This window comes from Antrostomus carolinensis, unplaced genomic scaffold (genome assembly GCF_000700745.2).
Source record: "Antrostomus carolinensis isolate BGI_N321 unplaced genomic scaffold, ASM70074v2 scaffold16829, whole genome shotgun sequence".
Taxonomy (NCBI): Eukaryota; Metazoa; Chordata; class Aves; order Caprimulgiformes; family Caprimulgidae; genus Antrostomus; species Antrostomus carolinensis.
Genome location: NW_010340799.1, coordinates 7041 through 22681, shown reverse-complemented (window position 1 = coordinate 22681; position 15641 = coordinate 7041). Strand labels below are relative to the sequence as shown.

The following is a 15641-nucleotide window of genomic DNA, read 5'->3' as shown; positions in this document are numbered from 1 at the left end:
CCCTTTACTGTTGGGTACAGCTGCCAGTTCTGTACAGGGTTTGTCCCCTACTCACCGCCTTACAGATGCTCTGCACTTGTCCTGTCTGGTGGACTTGTTCAGAAAGACAAGGTTGATGTGAAGTTCCAGGGTGGGTGCCCTGCTGGTCTGATCAGTAGACCCTGTAGTGGACGTGCTGGCCTCCCCATAAAGGATTTATGTAAGGGTAATTCACAGTGACAGCTGGTTTTTAAAAATTGGGGTGGTTCATGCCTTTTCCTTGGCTGTATATATATTTAAGTGACAGGGTTGGGATTCCTAAGGGAGGAAATACTCGGGTTATTGCTGACAGGTGAAGCTTTTATTAAACAGAAACATGCAATGTCATTTCAGATATTTTTGTTGCTGCCTTGGCTGTCCTGTACCATGCCTGGGACGACCACTGAGTCACATTCTGCTGAGCAGCCTGCTCCATACTCAGCCGTCAGGTCTGCGTTCACCAACAGATTCATCAGGTTGGCAACATAACAATGGAGCTGTTTGGTACCTGTAGAGTCTCACTCCAAGGATGTCCGAGCGCTTCACATTTGGCTCAGAAAGTTTGTCCTTGCAGCAGTCCTGCGAGAGAGTAGTGAAGTCCCCGGGACTCCCAGGGCAGTTAAACAGTTGAAAACCATTTTGGATTGGGTGAACAGCTAACCCTGGCGCCAGGATACAGGTATGGTTTAAACACTGTTGGTGGGGAGTGGTGGGACTGTTCACAGCAGGACATCTGCTTTCATCAGAACTGTTGGGTTCACCCACAGTCTTTCTGCATTAAAGGCTTGGTTGGGGGGTTCAGACATCCTCATACTTGCTCTGATACTTCCATGTTTTACTCTTTCAGATATCTACTTGAAGAGTGTGGCTCTTGATTTTTGGCAGATAAAGGTAGAACAGTGGCTGGAAGTTGGACTCTGAATCAAGGCATACATTTTTAAACAAAGGAAAAAAAAAAGTTAAACCAACTTGGGTGGTGCTATCTCACCACTTCCTTCCCTGGCAGAGGAGTCGTACCCTTTAGCTGCTGCTCTCTGGTGTGGCCTTGCCATGTTGGCAGGGCTCACCTGGACACTTCCTGTGCTCTGCATTGGCAGTGGTTGCTCTCCGAGTCACCTGTTCCTGGTGGACACAAGTTGTTGTCCACCACTGCAAGACACAGGAACTGGAAGTCTCTGGCCTGCCTTACAGGAGGTCTGACAGAGTGACCATAACAACCCTTTCTGCCCTGGAAATCTCTGAATTCCTGGTGGGCTGAGACACAACACTACTTAGCTCAGTGTTGCTAAACCCATCTTCCTTTGAGGCTTGCCAAACAAACAGGGATCCAAGAGAAGATGGTACAAATCGCTGCTATAATGACACACTCGGCTCCTGTTTTTATGGTTTCTGCAAAGCCTGTTTTGGGGAGATGTGTTTTAAGCTCTTTGGGGAAGAAGACAAGCTTTGGCACACTGTTCTACACCAAATCTCTTTGGTTTTGCCAGGCTTTGTTTATTTGTAGGGGCCCTGTATGTTGTAGAGGCCACTGCCTCTTCCTGCCTATCCCCTAGAATGGAAACTTGAACCGATGATTTCTGTAATGAATGTGCAATAAATCTGTGGAAAAGCTGCTCTGTTAATGACTCCTGATTGAATTTGGGTAGTTTTGACACACACAGATGAGGCTGTTCAGAGCTAGACAAGCCCGCTTGGCAGGCAGCGCCTCTCTGATTGCCTGGTGTCTGGAAATGAAGCTTAAACAAGGACATTACAGCTGTGTGCTGGGCCACAGTACTCCCAGCCCCCACCGGACACCCAAAGCTTCAGCAGCAGCAGCAGGGGTGGGAAGTCTCCAGTGCTGAGGGGGAGAACGGATCTGTGAGTGCGGAGGACGTACCCTGGGGGAGGTGAGCGTGGCCGAAAAGAACCAGCTAAAAATGGAGCTTTAGATTTCTCTGTAGGGGCATCAAGCACTGCGAAAGCCCTCACTTTGTTTTTTGCTTTTTCCCTGGATGAGTGAATGAGAAGCATGAGCATTCTGTAAAAACGTCTTTTAATTGGGGCTGTAGTGCATGCTTGGGTATTTCAAAAAGCCGCACTGCGTACGGTGGGCGCTAACAGTTCACACACGAGGGAGGCGTATTTGATTATCTTGTGTCACAGACTTCATGTAGAGACAAGAATACTTGATTGTGAGATCAGCTTCATGGTTGGAGTGTTTTCAGCCCTGTCTAGCAGCTGTACAGTCATGCCTTTTACTATTTTTGTTTTTCTTTGAATTTTTAGCTCTTCAGCAGACACATGAGTGGAATTAATGACTGCTCTGGAACAGGGAAGTTCCCTAGGCATCAAATGGGTACTGGGGGAACCAGTGATCAGCTGCCACTGTTGCTTGGTGACTGTCACCTTTGAGAAGGATGGTATCCATTTCTAACTGGAGAATTCTGGGATGCTGATGGATCTTGTTATCATTATGGTTTGCTGCTAAGGTCCTGCCTAAGAGGACAGAAACTGTCGTAAGGGCTCAGGCCTGGCAGCTGCTTTGCTCTCTCTCTTGGGAGCGAGCTGGTTTATAGGGAGCGTGATGGTGCAGTTAATGCTGAAAGAGGGCACTGCTCACTGCAGGGCACATGTAGATGTTACAGGAGGGCAGCCCATGGGGGTATCACAATCCCAGTGTGTATCCGTAGGATACCAGGCGTTTCCAAAGCAAAGCAGGGGTGGACGTAATGCTGGAAGTGTGAGTTGAACGCGTAGAGGTGCTGGGCAATATCTGCGTTGAAAAATGACAGTCTGCAGTTCTCGTAGTCCAGCAGGATGCCAATCCTTCTCGGGGGGACAGTAATTCTGATGTCTGGTGTCATCCCGCTGTGCAGGAATTCGTACTTGTGCCTGTAGGCAAGAAACAGTCAAAAAACCTGAGGGCAGCCTAGCTGCTCTCTGAGGGGAGCGCTTTGTGCGCTGGGCTGTGTTCCAGGGTACGCTTCCTGCTTCACAGTCCCGTCCCAAGGGTTGTGTTTGCCCAGGAGAGGAGTGCTGTGCTCTGCGCTTCCACGCAGCCTTACCCCGCGGTGCTCAGACCTGCTGACCCCTGTAACAGGCCTCGTGTTCACATCCCAGGCTGCCTGCAAAGGGATGGGTGGCAGCCCTTGGGTATGGACAAGGTCAGAGCATGACATTTGTTTCTGTGTCTCAGAGGGCAGCGTGGGTGTGCTGTAAATTGGAGGGTGCACTCTTGCCACTAGGTTTAGCCTGAAGTTGTCCCTTCCTCAGTGAAGGAGCTGTACTCTGTTAGGCCAGTAAGGCTTGTCCCAGAGCAACACTTGTCATCCCCTCAGCCTTGCCCCTAGAGAGATGTAGGCAGCGCCAAGGAGGGGGTTGGTCAGATGACTCAGTCCCATCTTTCCAAGCTCTGCCACGCTGCCCACGTCCTCCCTGGGGGCCTGTGGCACTGAGTGCTCTTCCCTGCCAAAGTCAGGGGAACTGCTCACACCCACCTTCACAACAGCAGCAGAGGGAGCGTAATCCCTTGGGCAGAGGCTGCCTGACTCAGCGTGGCGAGGCATCCTCCAGACTATGGACATCATTTTGCAAACCCCACTCTCTACATGATGTTTCTGCTTTTCCTACAAGACCTGCCTGCTCAGCCAAGAGTGTTGATGGGGAAGTTCCAGTCTTCATGCTCATTTACTAGAGGGTGATGTCTTTTTATTGTGATTCCTGGACTGTGGATTATTGTAGGCCAGGAAGGTGCTCTGTACATAAGCAGCTTTGTCATGAGTGTAGCCCTCTTCTTCCCTACTTAGTCACTTCAAGTAATGCTGAGGTCCTTTAACAGTTACTCAAACGGCTCTCCCTAGTGTGGCACGCTGCAACCAAAAATATGAGACTTTTATGGGAACATGTGCCTTTCTGAGCAGAAATGAGAAGATTTATTCAGCTGAAGTGAGTTATCTGGCATTTCCTAAGGGCCAGCTTCTTCACTAACCACCTCCTCCACCCACACCACTCAAACCTGAGAAAATTTCCCTGGAGAAATGGGTATGACAGTGACTCAAGCTGAGTGATGGCCCAGCTCCCTTTTCTCTCTGAAGTCCATGCTCATTGCTCCAGAAGAATGAGAACAAACCGCAATGTACCTCTTAGCTCAACATAGCAAGGAAATCAAATTAGCCTGCCTGCAGTGTATGGGAGAGTCATTAGCTTTAGTTGGTTTGGTCTCCCTCGTTAAGCAGTGTTTCTTGCTGTGTGGGAGGCGAATGCCAGCACTGCTAAAGCCTCCAGCTATGCAGCAGGCCAACTGCTGGGGAGCCAAGAGCAGCAGGCACCCGGGGAAGAGTGTGTGCTCCAGCTAACTGAGCTGCATCTAAAACCACTCCCTGTGCACCAGCAGGCAGAGGACGGGCAGATTTGCGCCAGTATTATGCCATCCTTACCATTTGCTGACTGTGCATCAGGTGGTGTCCAGGCTCCCTGTTCAAGGGGACCCAGCAGCACCCTGGCAGCCCTTGCAGGCTGAGGGGGGGGCCGTTCAGACAGGCAGCAGGCACTACTCAAGGATGCCTGGGGGTGTGACTTGTTTTCTTGCTCCTGAATGCTTCACAGCATGCCCAAAGCTCACAAGGGAGTCAAAGGCAATGATGTTAGTATAATGGTGTCTGGGGGAGAGCCAGCAGTTCGGCTGAGGCATGAGAGGAGCTGGCATTTCTGCATGCAGGTGTGGCTGTTAGGTACTGCTATAGGTAGGAGAGAGATCAAAACCAGTTGCATACAACTGGGTTCAGCCAGATACGTAGTTTCTAGGTCGCATGGATCTATTACTCTCGTGTCTTCCCACTGGGGTTTCAGTTACCTAAAACAAGGCCTTACAGCTAAGTTCTGTAATGCAGATTTTATTCAGATTTGTTCCTGGGACTGCATATTTCAATGTGAGAATGCCAGTAAGAATGAGGTTTTGGTTAAAGGTTCCAATAACACCTTTAACATTCTATGAACACCAGTTCACAATGCCAGCAGTGGAATGTCAGAGGCCCCTGGTTAAGTGCTTGGCCTGGGCTTTGATATAAAATCTCTGGCTGCACCCTGCAAGCAGGAGCTCTCTGCTGCTCTGCCTGCAGGTGCACACGTAGGAGGTGTTCATAAAGGAGACTGTAGCCTCCACAGCCCTTACCTGGATGGTGTGATGATATGCCTCATGCACCAGGATGAGTTGTTTGCCCCCAGATAACCATGTCTCGGAGTGTTTTCAAAAGCCACGCCGATCCTGTACTCTGTATCTTCTTCAACTTCCACCTCCCAGTAATGCTTTCCTGGAAATGGGATCAGACTGCCCAGGATCCCAATGCATCTGTGGAGACAGGCAGGAATATGTGCTTTGGCAGGGACTCTCTGCAACACTGATTAAAATACTTTGGTATGTAATGTACCTGGACATTACATATCAATAAACAAAAGCCACTCTTGCTGTCTCCTTAGCAGTGCAGCATGGATTTTTGACTACAGGGAAGTCCACGTGCTGAGGACCCGACACAGAACCTGCAGGTTTCTTTGTGACACCTACCCTGGTTTTCCCCGTGGTTACCTTGTATAAATGAGTGCCCTGGGCACTTTCAGGAATAGGAAGAACAGCATCTTGTGCTGCCTGGGTTTTCTGGGAAAGTTATTACTTGCTAGAAAAGAGAATGCTCTGGTGAAACCCAATCCTGGATGGTAAAAAGGCTACAGATTTTGTATTTTCTTCCCAAACAGGGAAGAAAATGTCTTCCCTGTTTGGGAAGGACTTTAAATGTCACTCAATCAGGAATGGAGTACTGTAATAGCATGAAATTCCTGGGGCACTTGGGGAGGAGGAGACCTGCTTATGCTGTGTGTTTGGATAGACCAGCAAGAGTTGAAGATGGTAGGAGAGCTTGGAATATGATTGGGTACTTGGGCCATTAAAAGGTTTAACAGTAGACTGAGGTTCCTAGCCTTTATGATAGGAGCCATGTAGAAGATGACTCTCGAAAAAGATGTGCAGGAGAGACAGACAAAGACAATATACCACAGAAAGACCCTTCAGCTTGATTTACAGACACACCTTCAGAGTTAAAAGAGCTGGATGCTTCAAAGATGCAAGTCTGCAAAAAACACGGGTTCTGAAGCAAGAAAGTTGGGCAAAATAACCCATGTCAAATGCTTCTGAAACACCCTAACTAGATTTAAAGAAGGCAGCTTGAATTTTGTAAAACTATACCCCAGCTTTTCCTCAGGAAAAGTACACGGTGTATTAGCTGTCACTGCTGCATCACAGAGGATGACAGGTTTCAGAACACACCTTCAGTTTTGGATGGGGAGTGACACACAACCTGTATGTTTCTGTGGTAGTGTTGTCTAAAGTTGTAAATTACAAAGGCAAAGGATTTTGCTGGCAGACACTGAGCTCATCTATCTCTAGGTAATGCTGAGAAGGAGCTGCACTCAGCATTTGGAGAGCCTGATGTGTAAGGACGGGCACCCACAGCAAGACAGCTGTACCACCTCTGCAGCAATCGCTTAAAGCAAGTGTACAGTTCATTACAAGTGCACGTAGATGTCTTGGGAATAGTTTAAAGGCTGCTGAAACTGGGACTCAGAGAGGCTGTGCTGCTACAGCTTCAGAAGGAAAAGGAATGATGCAAAATGGATGGGTAAAGATCTGTGAACAAAATATTACCATAGTTGCAAGGCCACCAAGGCAAACCTGAGTCAGATTGTAGGAGCTGCTGTGGTTAGGAAACACATTAGCCTTCCGGAGATCACACAAACTTCACAAAGAAGAGTTTGCAGAGTAATTTCCTTGTAGCATGAGTGTTAGTCATTTCAGCTTGGGAGCTTTTGGTTTTTTTCCTCCACAGTATCTTGGCATGAAAGAGGCTTCTGAGAGTTCACAGTGGCATCAAAAAATCAGCCTCAGAGTTCAGAATGAGATGAGTGCCAGCTCTGGCTGTTTATGTGAAACATAAAAGCATCCTGTGGAAGTGGGATGAAATCCCATTTAGGCTTATCATGATGACTTAATGAAGAGAATTTTCTATCTCCTGGCTCTTTTCTACCAAGCCCTCCACTAACATTGCATTTCCAAAGAGGGACTAAGTTGTGGGCTTGTATTATTCTGTGTTTGCAGATACCTGTCCTGGCTATATGTTGTTTCTGTGGTTCTGACTGAAAATGGGCATTTTGTCAAGCTGAGTCTCTCATTTCAATGGCAAAGGGCCTAATTATGTTTTGAAAGTAAGATCTGTAGGCCCAAACAGTAGTAGTTCAGATCTAGTATCAGATAGATCTTTCAGCAAAATGTAAGTATGCAGATCCCTCTCCTTCCCTTACCATTTGCTTTGGCACTTAAATACCTGTTCAAGTTTAGCTCAAGGTGCCCAACGTGTGTAAGCAGGTTTGTATGTAATTGTGGCTGGCTGCATCTGTAATCCTCTTCATGAACTTGCATTAACTTCCAAGTGATGATTAAGTGCCAAAGAGCAGCTAGAGAGCTTTAAACTCACAAAATCAATGAGAGCTGCTGAAAGCCCCACAAGACACTTCCTGGCATCTATTTAAAAAAACAAAACAAAACACAAAAACCAACAAAACAAACAGACCAACTGTGCTTTGAACTACACAAACCTCTTTCAAAGAAGAGGGTCAGGTCCCCAAAGCACCAATAGGGGTTTTTTTGTCTATTCCGTAGTACTTGGCGTAGTGAACAAGTTTTATTTAAGATGAGTGGTTTCCACTGGACAGAGCTATATAAAAACAGCCCCCAAATCACGTGTGAAACCGAGAGCAAGGAAGGATGGGCAGAGCCCCCTGCACATTATGCACGAGGCTTTCTCACCTTGGCAGCTTGCAGAGGTAGGGGCAAGAGAGAGGGCAACAGCCAGCAGAGAGGAGCAGCTCCTCAAGTCTTGGCAGTGTGCCACTGCTGGATCACTGGAATTTAAAAACACCCTAATAACTATGCCCTTAAAAAAAAAAAAAAATCCCACTAGTGCTGTATTAAGAGTATATGGGGTTTGATTTTTTTTTTTTTCTTGCAACATTTTTCTGGGGTTTTGGAGCTCTGTAAAGAATTAAATGGGAAGAGAGTTTTGGAATTTAATGTAAATCAGCGCACACTTCATGCAAAGGGAAATGTTGTAGATAATATATATTAGTCACCCTAGAAATTCTTAGAAAAGAGTAGCAAGCCACAGGGATTTCAGTAATGGTGCTCAGGAACAATAACCCCAGTGAAACTGTGGGCCCTGGACAAATGCATAGAGAGTTTTACTTTCTAAGGAACTACGGGGAAAGCCTATCATTTCAAACTGAATAGTTCTCTTAGGAGCTCAACCTGAAATACCTTAAAATAAATCTGATTTTCTAAAAGACAAGTAATCCATATTTTAAAAGGACCAACAAAGATGTTTGCAGTTGTCCAAAACTGAAGACAACCATAGTCACTTATGCAGAAACCAAGATAGAAAAAAACCCCACTATATGTTACACAGACATACAGTCTGGAAGTTCTACTTGTTCGGTGCCTGGCTTGAAGGTGAGGAGAGCTGCAATACCAGGAAACCCTTTCAGTGGATTTAAATTCAAGGCAGGGGTGTGTTGTGGGCCAAGCAGCCAGAAACCACATGCATTAGTTGCAACTGAAATTCTTCTCTATACCTTGTAAAGCTGTTATCATAGACAGGCAGATCACACTCTGGGTTTTCCAGTTCATCGCATGCAATTGTAAATCCATCATCTAGAATCGCCAGTAAAGGATGGGCTGTGTCCTCGTTAAGGCAGAAGTAGGTGCCTGCAAGAGAGGAGAATGCTGAGGATAACTCCAGCAACTCCTTAATGCCATTAGGGTTTGCAAGAAGGGTGTGGTGAAATGTTTGGAGCCTCAAAAAGATTAAGCAGTGCTCTGGAAGGAGTCTGTGGCTGACACTGAGAGGACAAGGTTGTCTGTTTGGAGTTTTTAAAATAACTGGGTGTTTTACATCTTAACACTGTTTAGTTACAGCCTGGTTAAAAGCAAAAAAAGGAGCCTTAACCTGGTTTTGAATGCAGCCAGGGCTCAAAGCTGCAGGCATTGTGCAGGAAGTAGCTATTCAAAGATGAGGAGTCCTCCCTGAAGTGGACTGTCCGGTTTCAAGTCATCTTCCTCAGAGCTGAAGTAAGTGATCTATTTTTAATCACTGAAAGAAGGGGGAATTAAAGGCCTCTCCACAGCCTCACTCTTCCACATAAACGCTGGGCACAGTGTGAAAAGAAGAAGCTCCACAGAGGTGCCACATGCAGCACCCCTCATGCTTCTGCACGTCCTCATCAGATCAGTCTTCAGAGAGGGAAAAGTCAGCTAAGCCAGCCCAGGATAAAAGTACTTCTGCCTTCCTCCCTTCGGAGACTTCACAAAGCAGGTCTGACGCACAGCGCTCTGATGAGCAGCCACGTGCGTCACAGCTGCTGTTTGTAGCTGGTGTTTGTGTATCCCCCCCAGTAAGTAGGAATCAAAGGTCATTCCCAGTGTTGGAGGTGAGCGCTTGCAGCTGACAGATCAATTTGCATCTGCTGTTTGCATCATGTAGACTCAGAGAAGATAAATCTCTCCATGCTAATCCCAAATGAAATCATTATAATCAAACTGCAAGTTACTTCAATGCAAATACAATACAAACAATGACAGGGCTATTACAGGCATGTGCTGCTGAAAACAAACACACGCTGTGCAAGGAGAAATATTGAGTTTGATTTAAGTAGTTGAAATACACACAAACAGTGGGGACACAATGACAGCCTTCCTCTCCAGGGACTGAAGAGTGACCATTTCTTCCCTGCGGTGTCACTGATGTGTAGCAGACAGGTTTCTTACTGAAAGGTAGCCTGTCACAGATTAATGGGTGTGTGGTCAGCTTGCTGAATAAACACAGTTTGCAAATCTCTCACAGAAGGTAAAGGCAGAAGAGACACAGGTATGATGTGAATGTCTCTGAGTGATGGGGGAGGTTTGAGACACTCCAGTGAAGTTGCAGCATCATCATAGCAGTGGTCAAGATTAAAACAGGTGTCTACTTATAAGACATTAAAACGAGCTTTGATTAGATGGTTGGGAGGGGAAAGGGCTTCCAACTTCCCTTTGGGGGGCAAGGTTAATCCTTGCCCAGTGTGGCACTGAGAGCAGAGATGATGATGATGCTATGTCAGTTACCAAAAGCAAAGCTTCCAGCTGAAAGCTGGACTGCCTTTTTCCTGATGAATAAAGGGAACCAGCCCTCAGAGCTTCCCCAGCAGAGCTGGAGATGTTCTAATATATACAGAGGAAGATTTTGCATATCCAACTGACTCTGGAAAGTGCTGTCTCAGCCATACTTTCCAGCAGCAGCATCATTACAAGGTAATCTCTGAAGGAAAGTAAAATCACACTATAACTTTCTTCATTGGCATGTCAGTACTTGGCAAGCTGGCAACATCTAGGGGCGTAGGGTTGATATTGTCTTTTAAAATGTTTAGAAATTAGTAACTTTCAAGTATCAAATGTACTGGACAGAAATAATTTTAAATTACAGAGCTAAAGCAGTGCAGTTATTGTTACAAAAAGTGGGGTTTTTTCACTCCTAAAAGGTTACCAGGTGTGTAATTAGATGCAAGAGATTAGGACCTGATCCAGAGGCCATTTAGCAGGAATCTTTCTGTTGAGATAATAGATGCTACAATAGGGTGCTGGAGTTGTTCCGAGCTGTACAGTACCTGTGGTGTGTATCAGGACAGGTTCACTTCTTTCACTGGTACCACCCAGGTTTAGAGCTCTGACACAGATGTGATAGCTTTGTCTTGGCTGGAGGTGAATTAGGACTTCACAGTTAGGAATCCCAACAATAGATCTACAGAAAATAAATCCATGGAAAATGATAGTGTAGAGAACAAAGGTAGGCCTTTGAGATTCTTTTTCCGAACAACAAAAAAGAAATTACATGATCAGCTTCTCTCAGCACTTTACCTTGTACAGTTGTCAGCAGTGGGGGCAAGAGACAGTCTGTGACAGACTATGCAGATTTTTACATTTGCTTCTGCCCTTTTCCCATACCGTGTGTAGTCATTTTTCAATTATCATCTATACAATTAATTTTGCTGAGAGGAATGTTTATAAAGGTGAATTCACCAAAGGGCTGTTTCTTAGTGCTATCTGGTGCAACATGACTTGAAATGGTTTAATCTCTACAGGTCATGGACTTGATAGAATAGGGACTCACTCAGTAATAATATCTCCATTTTCTTCATCTGTCAGCTTGGCCAATTCAACCATGTAGGAATCAACAGGGTTAACATCTCTAGATTCCCAGCACACTAGTGCTGCGTTTTCACAGCTGCGGATCTTTTTACTCTTTATGGTAGGTGGTGAAGGAGCTAAAAAGTAGGCAAAAAAACAATTCTAAGCTGTTGCTTGAAGATGTTTGCAACAAACCTGCTTTGAAGAAGTAAAAAAATAGAACAATGTTGTTTACTAATACTATATGGTTAAAGAAACCTGCTTCCCCAGTGGACAATAAACAGCAGGCAGGGCAATTAACAGTACTATTCAAAGACTTAACTTGGACTAAAACGGTCCCAAGAGAATCAGAGAAGTAACATCGATAGAGACTGATTACACAACTGTTTTCTATCATTGGTTTCATCTTTGTCGTAAAGGTGCATCTGTGCGCTAAGATGTCAAAGACATCTGGTACGAGTGCTTGAAGGTCTCACTCCGACTTGTTCAGTTTGATGTCAGGATTCACAAAATGTGCTTGACTGAGCTGCTGTTACAAAGGGCAGCATAGCAGGTGAATCCACAAAATACCTACAGGCCAATAGAAGGAGGGCTGGCATCCGCCTGGCAGAACTGGGAGACTTGAGCCTTACTCCCAGCTCTTCTACATTCTTGTATTTAAATAAGTTACTTTGTCTCTGTGCTTCTGTTTCTTCAACTCTAAAACAGGGATAACGGGCTTGATAGGCTCTACAAATAAAACTAGGAAATTCCCATGCAGTCAGTAGACTTATATCAGAAGAAACAAAGTGCCCAGAAAGCATTACTGGCATAAAATGCAGAGATTACTCTGAATTTCACTATGAAGGTCACATAGTCGTATGAATAAAATATTTTTACCTGTTACATACCGCTCTTTCACTTGGTGGACTGATGCCAGAGGCATTTAAAGCACTGACCCAAAATTCATATTGTGTATTCGGCAACAGATTAGTAATGGTGCAGTATGTTTCTTTGACTTTCAGCGTATGCTCTGAAATGGAAACAACAAAGCATTTACAGTGCCTTCACATAGTTACCCACTCTTCCCCAAAGCTGCCTCAAATAATGGAGTTGAGGCACACTGTTTTGTGTGCTGAGTTCAAGAGAGCTCCTTGTGCTCCACACCCTTTGATTAGCTGTCAGGCTGTTTCACCATGCCTTCCTCTAAGGAGGCATAAATCAGATAACGCATCAGCTTCCGAAGGAATCACATCACTCAGGAAAAAAAAAAAGAAAGAAAGGTCACCCAATTGTCACTGAATTTTTTCTAAAAAGACGCTGCACGTTCCCGCTCTGTGAATGCTGTCTGGTCAGCTCATCCCAGCAGTGGGACAAGAGCTGGAAGCTATTTTACTACTCATTTCTCATTCTTTATCTTATAAAATCTGGACATGTTCTGCTTTTCTTTCTGAACTGGCCATTTGGCACTACTGGCTTCCACTTTTGCTGAAGTGACTGGGTGTTTTCCGTAAAAGGTTCTGCAAGAATATTATTAGCAAAGGCAGTTTTTCACAAAGGCTGAGACATTTTAGGATGGTTCTGTGGTTCTTTTTTTGTTCATGTAGGTGATGGGGAGTTACAGCCTATTATTAGCACTGAGATAAATTGTAAAATGACTGTGGGGGTTTCAGTGGGTGTGCCGGTAATATGATGATTTGCTCTCTAAAAATACTGTGCTCTGCAGTGGATGCAGCATATGTGTGTCTAATGCAGAGCCCGCCCCCCAGGAAAGGAAATGCTTCTGTTGAGACCTGACTCCATCCACTCTCCCCTTCACACTCCTGCTATCCCAGCTGCTTTCCTGTCCTGTCTTTGCTTCTGTGATGGGTCTTGCTGCAGCTGGCAGCGTGGCAGACCTGGCAGGGGACACGTGACAAAGCCAGAAGCATGAAACGTGGTGGCAGATACGACAGTTTTGGTGATGGAGAGAGTGCACAGAAAGTGCACTGGTTGCCTCAGCAAGTCCAGAGGCACTTTGGAACCAGCTGGTTTTGCCAGTGGAGGGCTGAGGTGCCTCCTTGCTCCAGGTCACCTTACCTGCTTGTTCATCACTGTGCCTCTCGTTGCTCACTGGTTTATAGCACAGATGGTAGCACTCAACAGTGTCATCTGAGAAGAGGCCCCAGCAAACTCTCAGTGAGGTGCCAGTTGCTGCGTTGGGAGCCTGGGGATTGATCACAGGGGCACAAGGAGCTGCAGAGGGGAATACAGGTCAGTTTTTTCCTGTATAAGCATGGTATGTTGTTCACAGGCAAATACCTCTCCTCTCACAAAGGTGCTTGCACAAAGCCTGGGCATTGAATGGAGTCATATTCCTCCTACAGGGTGAAAAGTTAGGAGCTGACCCTGTAAATAGTTGCAGATAATAATCTGGTCACTGCTGTATAAACTAGTCTTGCTTTAAACCAAAATCAAAACAACAAAACACATAAGGCTCAGCCTAACTCTCCTCTGTAAACTTGACCTCCCCTGCCTCTTGAGGGCTGCTGTTCCCCAGGAGCTAGAACGGCTCTGCAGGAACAACATCTGACACGCAGTGCACTGCTGCGGACCAGCCCCGGGGCTGAGGAGCCCCTGGAGGAAAGATGAGGGAAAAGCTGTCCAACATGGGGTCAGCAGCACAAGCAAACAAGTAGCAAATGCTATTTTACTTTAAGAAAATAGAATGTATGGGCATTAAAAAAAAAAAAAAAAAAAAAAGCATATTCTTTCTGACCACTTGTGGTGTTCCAGAAAAGGTTTAAAATCTTTCATATTTTTATTTTTCTAATTATTAGAAGTTTGTGGTTTACTCTGTTTCCTATGGAAAACATTTGCTAAATAGCAGAGAAACAAGACACTGAAATATCATTACTGAGGGAAGCTGTGCAGGTTGTTTAAAGCAGTCTGCTGTCCCTCTGTATTTTGTTCAAGCAACTACAAGGTAAGACAAGTTATCACCAACTAAGCATGCGTGACCCCTCAACAGAAGGGGGAAAGCTTTGTGAGTCTTCTAGGAAATTATCCAGAAGAAGCAGGGAAGACTAAACTTGGCAGTTCTGGTAATTTTATACTGAAAACAAATGAAAAAAAGATATCCAAAAATAGCTTCCAGTGCCTCTGTATATATAGGCAAACAAAAAAATCTAGAGGGAAAACTAGGGAGAAGCTAATTCTGCCTTTGCAATACTCCTTTAAAAGAATTCATGGACTTCTGTTTAATACATATCCTTAATTAAATGTAAATAGGTCTGAAATAATGATCAGATAGGAAGAGTACCTGGAATAGTATTAATGGAGTTCATTAGTTGTTCAACTTCAGAGAAATCTATGACCCGCTCTTCAAAGTCTGGCAATGTTGAAAGCTTTAAATCCACTTCTTTCTTTAAGAATTCTTCCAGTCTGTAACAGTATGAAAAAAAAAAAAAAGTGTAATTGGAAGTACCATAGTGCTGGAGATACCTTTCTATGGTACCTACTGGTGAGAAAAAAAGAACAGCAAACTCTAAAATAACAGCTATGAAATGAATGCTTTCATAGATGTACAGAGCTCAGCCTCCCCATGCCCTTGGCCTGGAGATACAGGGCCATACATCAGATCAGAGCTCCAGGATGCCAAGCAGAGCTGGATGCTGATGTGACTGAGGGACCAGGCTTTGTGTGCCCTGCTCGTGCAGCGAGCTGGCGGCTGCACGCTGCGCTCTTATTGAGCAGGTGAGTGAGATTTCCCCAGCACCTCTCTGTGGGAAGCAAGCTATTAGCTCCACGGCTTTCATTGTTTAGAATTCAGGACTTTATGGTTCTAGGTGTTGTAAATTTGAAACAAAGTGGTATATTTTCTCTGTGTTTTCATAAACAATGACAGTCAACGTAAATGTATATTTTTTGCAACTGATTTAGTGTACCTTAAGATTTCTTGCAACTGCTCTTTCAATATCTGCTTTAAGCTCCCACAGATTGACTTTCTACCCCTTTACATTAATGCATAAATAAGCCTTTTACTAATCTATTCAGGGAGCTCAGTTTTAGGCAGATTTGGATCCAGAGCATTTCTTTCAAGATCTTTAGCAATCTTGTTTCTCAGTCACTGAAATTAGTTCCTTATGACTAAGTTGAAAACAGTGTATATATTCATGCTCTAACTCTCTCTCTTTTAAAAAAAAAAAATTGGATCAAAATTGGTTTTGAGTGTTAAACTTCTTCGAGAAACTTTTCCTGCTGCAGTTTAAACCAGAAATACTAAAGATTTCAACCGCTCTAGCAACTTAGACAACATTTGTGTGCCTGAATGGAGTTCGGAACATAGAACATGCAAGTGTCTCCAGTAACAGGTCAAATTAGCAGGAAGAAATGTGACACAAAATCCCAAACTGTGATACTA

General features: G+C 44.9%; 1 protein-coding gene across 1 annotated transcript in view; it reads right to left on the bottom strand.

Moving 5' to 3' along the window:
- Positions 1-2639: 2639 nt before the first annotated feature.
- Positions 2640-15641, bottom strand: part of FSD2 (fibronectin type III and SPRY domain containing 2) — a 16547-nt gene continuing 3545 nt past the window's right edge. The window contains 8 exon segments of the mRNA XM_010176294.1: positions 2640-2892; positions 5171-5347; positions 8674-8806; positions 10741-10874; positions 11244-11427; positions 12147-12272; positions 13319-13474; positions 14541-14665. Coding sequence (XP_010174596.1) covers positions 2640-2892; positions 5171-5347; positions 8674-8806; positions 10741-10874; positions 11244-11427; positions 12147-12272; positions 13319-13474; positions 14541-14665 — 1288 coding nt within the window.